The 9,391-nt window shown below is 42.2% G+C and overlaps 1 protein-coding gene and 1 long non-coding RNA gene across 40 annotated transcripts in view; one reads left to right on the top strand and one right to left on the bottom strand.

Annotated features, from left to right (window-relative positions):
- THRB (thyroid hormone receptor beta) overlaps nucleotides 1-9,180 on the top strand; it is a 414,019-nt gene extending 404,839 nt beyond the window's left edge. For all 37 annotated transcript variants that reach the window (XM_064277386.1, XM_064277393.1, XM_064277373.1 and 34 more), the window contains one exon: nucleotides 4,552-9,180. In XM_064277386.1, the coding sequence (XP_064133456.1) occupies nucleotides 4,552-4,793 (242 nt within the window). In that variant the 3' untranslated portion in view covers nucleotides 4,794-9,180. The remainder of the gene's footprint in view (nucleotides 1-4,551) is intronic.
- LOC135228762 (uncharacterized) overlaps nucleotides 1-9,391 on the bottom strand; it is an 81,064-nt gene that overhangs the window by 6,189 nt on the left and 65,484 nt on the right. The window contains exon 2 of one of the 3 annotated variants that reach the window (XR_010319592.1): nucleotides 239-4,567. This is a non-coding gene — a long non-coding RNA (uncharacterized LOC135228762). The remainder of the gene's footprint in view (nucleotides 1-238; nucleotides 4,568-9,391) is intronic. The other 2 variants (XR_010319590.1, XR_010319591.1) reach the window with 2 other exon arrangements.

The following is a 9,391-nucleotide window of genomic DNA, read 5'->3' as shown; positions in this document are numbered from 1 at the left end:
ACCTGTCTCTCTCTCTCTCTTTCTCAACTACTTATTTTTTGAAAACAGTGACATGTCTACTTGTACACTTAGCACCTAGACCAGTGTTTAGTAGAATTCAGGAAATGTTTATTCAAGAAATGGCTGAATATCCAGGCAAAATCTCAGTGACTAGTAAAATGAGAATTCTTTGTAAAGTTGATGCTCCCCTAGTTAACTTAGTAGAATTATGCTTAAAGAATTAAAATTTGTAGCTTACCTAAGGACTACCTGTGTGATCTTGGGTGAGCCCCGTAGCTTCTCTGGCTTTAGATTCTTTTAAAATAAACAAATTCAACTAAATAAATGGAAGTAGACTCCTGGAGGGGAGTCCTTTGGGTGGTGCAAATAGTTAAGTGCTCAGCTGCACACCAAAAGGTTGGAGGTTCAGGTCCATCCAGAGGTACCCTGGAAAAAAGGCCTGGCAATCTACTTTTGAAAAATCAACAATCGAAAACCCCCCCAGAACACAGTTCTACTCTGACACACATGGGGCAACTGGAATGGACGAGACAGCAACTGGTTTTGTTTTGTTTTGTTTTGTTTTACCCTTTGTTTCTACTCCTCGAGGGACTCAAGATGATTTTTTGGCTGAAATTTTGGTGGTAGAATTTTTAAATAATGTCAGGTCACCTAGTGACAAAGTTATTTCTTTTACAGTTCTCTTTCTGATCATGTCTCCTAAGTAATGCAATGAAAGAGATTCGGTATGGTGCTAGCCTGTCTTTAACACCTTTCTAACTCTTGCCAACCTCTCTTTATAACAGAGAGAGAGTGGATCTCAGGTACGGTCTTCAGTAAGAACCTTGAGCAAAAATTTAATAAAGTTTTTGCCGTGTACCTATTTTTGTAGTTATCTTCTATTTATGGCAAATGGATTTTTATTTATTGAGTAATATGAAGCTTCCTCTATAATGAATCAATTTAAATAGATTATTAAGTAAGTTCAAAGTAAGGTAGATACAGAAAGAATGCAAAGTTGGTAAAAAAAAATTATGAATGTGATACGAAACGCTATCAAACGCTTAACTGAATAATTTTTCTGAAGTCTCTGATTTTATGTGGCTGTCACTGCCTGACAGCCCCATGATATAACTCAATCACTTTTAAAAATCTTCTTCATCCTAATGACCTGGGCACTTTTCGTTAATATTGCCGGGAACAGGAAAATATTACAAGGCACCTGACATTTGGCACATAATACCTACATATCAGTGCTCCAAGGCTCTAATTCAGGGGCAGAGGAACCTGTAAGCAAGGTACACTCAGGCTTACTGGTGTTTACTTACTCATCTGTAGTGCACAATTTCACTCAGGTTTGAAAAAAATACAAAACGGGTACACAAAAACGGGTGAAGTTGTGAGCTACTGATGAGTAAGTAAGCACAAGTGAGCCTGTGCGTACCTTGCTCATTGGGTAATCCATCCCTGCTCTAATTCATCCTCAGAACTCTCTTTTAAGCCACACAATTTGTTTGACGTTTGGGTTACACAGTATCATAGTCCTTTACTTTGAGGTCTTTTCCAGAAGCTAAAACCAAAAAATCAAACCAGTCACAGTCAAGTTAGTTCCAACTCACAGCAACCCCAATAGAACTGTGCTCCATAAGGCTTTCAATGGCTGTGATCTTCAGGAAGTAAGTCAGCGGGCCTTTCTTCTGAGGTGCCTCTGGGTGGACTCGAACTGCCAACCTTTCAGTAAATTCCTGGGTCCTGCAGTGATAAACAGAGAGCTAAACTGGAAATGATACAAGACATTTCGTTGAGAATTTTTGTCTTGAGCTGTAGACAGTCTTTGACCTTTAAAATATTTCTCTCCTCATAGTGGGATGTAGACCCCAAATTCTTGTAAAAAGACCAGACTTAATGGTCTAACTGAGACTAGAAGGACCCCAGAGGTCATGGTCCACAGACCTTATGTTAGCCCAAGATAGGAACCATTCCCAAAGCCAACACTTCAGACAGGGATTGGACTGGACTACTGGGGTGGGTTATGGGATAGAAAATTATACTGGTGATGAGTGAGCATCTTGGTTCAAGTAGACACATGAGATTATGTGGGCAGCTCCTGTCTGGAGAGGAGATGAGAGGGCAGAAGGGGTCAGAAGCTGGCCGAATGGACATGAAAACAGAAAGTGGAGGGAAAGAGTGTGCTGTCTCATTAGAGGGAGAGCAACTAGGAGTATATAGCAAGGTGTGTATAAGTTTTCGTATGAGAGACTGACTTGGTTTATAAACTTTCACTTAAAGCATGATTTTAAAAAAAATTCTCTCTTTGTAAATATGTTTAGTCAAATTTCAGCATCACCAAAATGTCAGTTCATTTTTTTTACGTCATTTATATGGCCATTTTAGCTTTGTCTTTCATCAAAGTACAGTTTTAATGCCACAAACCCCCAGTTAATTTGACCCTTTGAAGGAATACATCTAGAGAAATACTACGCTGGTTTTTTCTTTAGATCAAAAGTTAAGGAGTCCCATGGGGAATTCTTCGTCCACACTCAAAGAGAGAGAAGAAAGGGGACTGAAAGAGAGAGGGCATGAGCAGATCCATAGCACCTTCAACTACGAAGGACATCACAAAATAAAAAATGCACGAATCACAATTTGAGCTGATAGGGAATTCCAAAAGCCTGTGTGTTTTGTTTAGTCTCAGAAGGTGGGATTGAGACATGAGCCCTGGTCTTTCCTTTCAGATCGTTGTTATTGTTTGTTGCCATGGAGCCAACTTCAACTCATGGCGACCCCACATACAGCAGAATAAAACGTCTCCCTGTCCTCTGCTGTCTCCACAATTACTGGTATGCTCAAGTCTGTTGTTGCAGCCACTATGTATTTTCAGTGCTTTCCAACCTAGGGGACTAATCTTCCACCACTATGTCAGACAGTATTCTGTTGTGGTCCATAGGGTTTTCACTGGCTGATTTTCAGAAGTAGGTTGCCAGGCCTTTCTTCCTAGTCTTAGTCTGGAAGCTCTGCTGAAACCTGTCCACCATGGGTGACTTGGCTGGTATTTGAAATACTAGTGGTATAGCTTACAACATCATAGCAACAGACAAGCCACCACAGTACAATAAACTGACAGGCAGGTGGTAGGCCTTTCAGATTAAGCAAACCTTATCTAGATTTCTAAATAGCTGAACACTTAGAATGTACATTCATTTGATTGGAGCTACAGAGAACAAACCAGGGGAGAACTGGACAGGGTGATGTTTGAGGTTCATGGAGTTATATGAGGAATCCATCCAGGTTTACAAATTACTTTTGTAACCCAAGTGTTTGCAGCCTGGATGTTTCCCAGTTGTCAGCCTTCTTATGTTTTGTTTTGTTTTGTTTTGTTTTGTTTTAATGTTTTAAACTGATTTTACCCTTCTACATATTGGGAGGACCAGTGGTCCTCTCAAGACTTGGGAAGATTCCCAGGGCCATGGTCACTTCTCACTCCCACTCCCCATTGTGATTATTCTCTTCTTTGCCATGATGACCCTACTGTGGCTCACCTCCCTTTTTCCTTTAATTTCCCACAGTACCATCAACCCCCAAGTACCTGTTGCAGTTAGATGCCACTGAGTTGATTCCAACTCATAGCCACCCCATGAGACAGAGTAGAACTGCCCCATCGGGTGTCCTAGGCTATAATCTTTATGGAAACAGATTGCCAGATGTTTCTCCCATGGAACTGCTAGGTAGGTTCAAACGGCCAACCTTTTGGTTAGCAGCTGAGCACATAACCATTGCTCCTCCACCAAGGCTCCAAGCACCTATAGCAGGTAGCACTTTCACTAACGGTATAAAGAAAGAGAAAGGAAGAGGTGGTACATCACAGCCTGGCAAACAACTTAAAATTGGATATTTTACGTCTCTGTCTTCAAGGGAATTTCTGACTGGCATTTCTCCTTTGGCTCCTAGGCCTCCTTCGATGTTCCTAATCTCTTCTCACATCTCTGCCCTCTCCTCATGTCCATGCTTGTCCTCCACTTTCTCCCAGGCAGCCAGTATAAACACAAATCTTTCCCCTCATTACGCAGAGCATTTCAGCTCTGTACATTAGACGTCTCCTACTTTACCCAGAAGGGAGGCATCACCTTCCACACACAAGGAGGTGATTGGTCTAAACCAAAAATGCCTGTCTGAACAAAGCACTGATTCCTTTCACCTAATTTATGCCACTACCCTGGTATCTTGGTCTCTGATGCCCCAAGCCTCATAGGTTATATCCACACTCATTCCTAGGAGTTGAAAAGTCCCCAGATGTGCTTCTCACCCATTAACCAAACCAATCACCTTCAAGCTGATTCTGACTCATGGCAACTCCATGTCTCTCAGAGTGGAACTGTACTCCATGGGATTTTCAGTGGCCGATTTTTGGAAGTAGATTGCCAGGTCTTCCTAGTCAGCTCTAGGTGGACTCGAACTTCCAACCTTTCAGTTAGCAGTTGAGCATGTTAAGTGTTGGCACCTCCTTGGATTGGACAAGGCAAGGCTTCTCCTTTCCACCTCTGACGTAACATCTATTGTCTTTCTTCCCCTCAGATCGCCCAGGGCTTGCCTGTGTTGAAAGAATAGAAAAATACCAAGATAGTTTCCTGCTGGCCTTTGAACACTATATCAATTACCGAAAACACCATGTAACACACTTTTGGCCAAAACTCCTGATGAAGGTGACAGACCTGCGGATGATCGGAGCCTGCCATGCCAGCCGCTTCCTGCACATGAAGGTGGAATGTCCCACGGAACTCTTTCCCCCTTTGTTCTTGGAAGTGTTCGAGGATTAGACGGACTGAATTCATTCTCATAATTCCTACCGCACTACTGGGTGTCATTTCATTCCATCGCCTAGCTCTTTTTGTTTGTTTGTTTCTTTGTTTCTTTGTGTTGGGGGATTATTTGAGGGAGAAAGGGAGATCGTCCTTGGCATAGACATGGATGAAATTGCCCCTTGAATGCAGGTACTTGTAACTATTGCATTTTTGTTCTCCAGTCCTTTGATGTGACCGCTTTGAAGGCTTTACAGCTGTGGGGGTGGGGTGGGGAACGATCATTAATTCACCAGCACCAAGCCATCACCAGCTCCCATCTGTCCCTGATCAGAAACTCAGCAAGCAAAATGGCACCACAGAAGACTGTCGCTGTTGTTAGTTGCTGTCAAGTCAATTGGGACTCATGGCAACTCCACGTGTGCAGAGTAGAACTGCTCCAAAGGGTTTTTAAGACTGTGACTTTTCGGAAGCAGATCACCGGGCCTGTCTTTTGAGGTGCCTTGGGGTGGGTTCCAACCGCCAACCTTTCGGCTCGTAGTCAAGTGCTTAGCCATTTGCGCCACCCAGGGCGGAAGACTAAAGAAGCCTTAAAACCAAGATAATCTTGTCATCTTGATCCAATCCTGATTTTTGCAGGGCTGAAGTTAGCAGGACACAGACCACCTCTGATTAGATAATGGCTTTCGACTTTGTAGAGAAAGGTCGGAACAAATTTGCAACTCTTCAAGAGCTTACTGTTTTTGGAGGCCTTGATTCTCTCCAGGAAGCATAATTTGAAGTGCACAGGAATATTTGTGCCCTGTAAAATTAGCCATCGTTTTCAATATAATTTTTATAACCCTATGATTTAGCTCACACTATACAAGAGAATGACTCAAAGATGTGCAGGTATTTAAATGATTAAGGCCAGCAAGGGGGGGGGAAACTTTTTCAGTGAGCCAAAAGAAATTAGAAATCTTCACCGACATCAATAACTCAACAGTGTCCCAAAATTCCCATAACATTACCTCACAGTAGGAAAGCTGCTTTACAGTTTAGGCTCAGAGAAAATTTCCACAGACATCAAATTTATTTAGAGGATGTTGTCACTTTTTAATGGCATCTGATCTGACATCTCCCAAGCTCCCGAAGTTATTTACCCTGATTGCATCTTCACTGAGCTGACAAGAGATTTCCCTCTGGATCGGATCTTCTAATCAAAGGAGAGATAACAAGCTGAAATTTGAGGCTCATTGTGGAAGAATTCTGAGGAAGGATTAGTGCGATTACATTTCTGAGTTGAAGGAAAATGCTGTGTTCTGAGGGTCTGTGACTGCTTCCTGCCAGTCTTAGATCCTCAAGCTCTTTGCCTGACTCACAGATGTTTCCTAGTCCCTATCTTCCCTCTGAGTCTGAGGCATTAGATAGCTTGACTGTCACTAAACAAAGACAGAAGATACTGGTCCTGCCACTGACCCTCTCTGTCCCTCTTGTAACATTGTCCTGACTGACACTACTACTATTCCCCCATGTCATCGAGTCAATTTTGACTTCTAGCGACCCTAGAGGAAGGAGTAGAACTGCCCCATAGGGTTTCCAAGGCTATAAATCATTACGGAAGTAGACTGCCACATCTTTCTCCCAAGGAGCGGCTGGTGGGTTCGAACCACCGACCTTTCAGTTAGCAGCCAAGCACCTAACCACTGTGCCACCAGGGCTCCCACTGACTGATACTCACAGAAAATGCCTACAGACTACGTGCACGTACACTCTCCCACCTCCCCTACCCAACCACCTCCCCCATGCTGGGGTAAATTGTGCCCACAAAACAAATGGTGACACCTCATCACTTCAACTTCAGAAAACGAGCAAAGAATATACCCACGCAATTGAATGTACCTCATCTTTTACTGGCATAGTAGAGATAAACTATTCCTTTGCCTGCCTTTTACTGCCTTATCCTGGAGAATCTGGGGGGAAAAAAGCCATATCCGTAAGGGTCACCTAAAAACAAAGGAATGTAAGTCACTGTGAAAACCAAGTTGACTAATTTTTTTTTTTTTTTAAGTTCGATGGAGCATAAACTGGCCCAGGAGTCAGTGTGCCTGAGTTCTAGTTTGTGTTCTGTCCATTGGTAGATGTGTGATTTGGGGTCTTGGTTTTCTCACCTGCTGAGTAAGTCATTTGGATTAGATGGTCTCTAAACCTTTCCCATCCCTAACATTGTATGAATTTCTAGGGGGAGACTCTGGTTCTTTGGATGGTTTCTTTTATATTCACGTTTCTAGCTTTATTAGACCAAAGCATGGCCCTATTAGCAGTTAAGAAAAGTGTATATGATGCTGGTTCAGAGTGATGTTGAAGTTGACATCATACTAGTGAACTATTTAGAAGACGGTAGCATGGCCTTAGAAAAAGTAGAATACAGCACTGAAAACCCCAAGTATGATGGAAGTAATCTGGGGGGAAAATTGTATGTTTAATGCACCGAAGCAATCATTCTGGCTTCTGGGAAAAAGGAAACAAGAATATCACCATGGAACTTGCTAAGTCACCAGAGAAAGTAAGTAGTGATGAAATTATAATTATGAAGGTCGTGGGTAGACTACCTGCCTTGACTTTATTTACATATATTTTTTTTTTTTTTTTTTGGTTTGGCTTTTTCTAGTTAGCCTCTAGCCATTCTCCTCAAGTGCTTACTTTACTAACGTCTCAGTTCCCTCTGCTTACTCTCCTTGGAGAAGAACTCTGGTATAGAAACATTTAATTGCCTTCTACGCTCCGAGGTAACTCAGAGAAGATGTGCGGTGTGGGTGAAGTTTGCCCTCAGAAGGGAAAGAGAGGCAGGTGAGCAGGTGGGGCACTGGAGGGGTTCACAGACTCCTCAGGCGGCCTTCCCTGGCAAGTTTTCCTTGTTTTGTTTGACAAGAATCCCTTACATCAGACACACCCAGATTCAAATTAAGTACGGAGATGATCTACAGCTAAATCAGAATGCTTTGGGGATTAACTATGACTGGGAATTGGCCAAACAGTACGGTATATCTACAGTAACCCAGCCAGTCCCATGTAAAATCATGTTTGGCCCTCAGTCCCTCAAATGATTGCCTCATACAGGCAAACCGCTGGTCCAAAAATCTTGTTGGAGGCTTAATACTATAGGCTGAGTGGGACAAGTATGAGTGTACGTCAGGTTGACAGGAAATGCTAGAAGGACTCAAAGGATCAGGGCTCTGGTGGTCGAAGTAAGTAAACTCATTCCTTGTGTAACTAATTGAGGTACTTAGAGCATCTCAAAACTCCATCTCATAAGACTCAATTGTGAGGGATTTGCTCTGGATTTTAATCCGCTTTTTTTTTTTTCCTTATATTGTCAAGACTTTCAAATCTAGTGTGAACCTGATTGAAACACCCTTCCCATCCATCTCCCATGATTGGGAGATGTCCCAGTAGAGCAGAACACTTCTGTACAACTGGGATTCTTATTTATAAATCAGTTAACGTTTGGAGATGAGTAGTGTGGGGTGTGTGTGTGTGTGCGTGCATATGTGTGACCCTTAAGTGTACTTTGCTCTTCAGTGTAGATGTGCAGTATTTCCAGAAATAGTGAAAAAAAAAAAAAAGTAATTTTCTTCTTCATGGTTCTGCTCAAAATACCACGTGCCGCCTCAGAGCTTTTTCTAGTCAAATGAGCCTCGGTCCTCAATGACACACTTGACGTGTTGATGCCTCAGCCTACTGATGCCCCCTCATCTGTGTCCTGAGCGATGACCCTCAGCCTGCAGTGTGGTCACAGGGTGGACGGCCTGCCCCGGCTCTGCCCCGTGACGCTTTTCTAGTTGCTCTTGCGGGAACAGGTGTGCAAGCCTCGTCCCCTCCTAAACACTAAGCCTCTCCCCAGACTCAGCCTCCAAGGAACTGCTGAGCACCCTCAAAGCATGTCATTGTCGGTGATACATTTTTATTCTATGGAACTCTAACGTATTCGTGTCATATTGACCTTTTGCTGCATGAGTCATTAATTATGAAATCAGTCTTACGGTTTTTGAAATGTAGCCAGCATTTATAAGGCTAAACCTTTTTCATGAGCTGAATTTAAGTGAATCATCCAGCCACAGCTCCTCTCTAAAAGGAGAGTGATGACAGACATTTGAATCTCTTTACCCTTTTCAATGGCTATAGCATCAGGTTCTAAAATAAGCTCATAATTTTTCCTGTTATTTTAATAATACGGAAAATAGTAGCATAGTGTTTCTTTGGATAGCGATAGACTATAATCCATATTTAAATTTTATAGAGAAGAAATTTTATTGTACTGTGATGTAGATATTTATTATCCAGGTAAGGATTTGCCCGGTGTGTATTTTTTACAATGGAAACATTTTACTTTAATCTTTAAAAAAAAAAAAAAAAAAATTAAACACACACACACAAGACTAGGGAAAAAAAAGGTTTGGCCTTGTCACAGAATTTTTACTGTGCTGTATAAGTGTTTGCAAATGCAAAACATGTGCATTTCTAATGTGTTTCCACACTAATTACTATTGCCTCTGAGAGCAATATCGTGCAGGTAAAACGCTGTGTGTGGCTTTCTGTTGCACAGTTAAAGCTGACCCACCTTATGCAAAAGACAA

Source organism: Loxodonta africana, chromosome 27 (assembly GCF_030014295.1).
Source record: "Loxodonta africana isolate mLoxAfr1 chromosome 27, mLoxAfr1.hap2, whole genome shotgun sequence".
Taxonomy (NCBI): domain Eukaryota; kingdom Metazoa; phylum Chordata; class Mammalia; order Proboscidea; family Elephantidae; genus Loxodonta; species Loxodonta africana.
The sequence above is the reverse complement of the archived record's forward strand: the minus strand, read 5'-3'. Positions and strand labels throughout refer to the sequence as shown.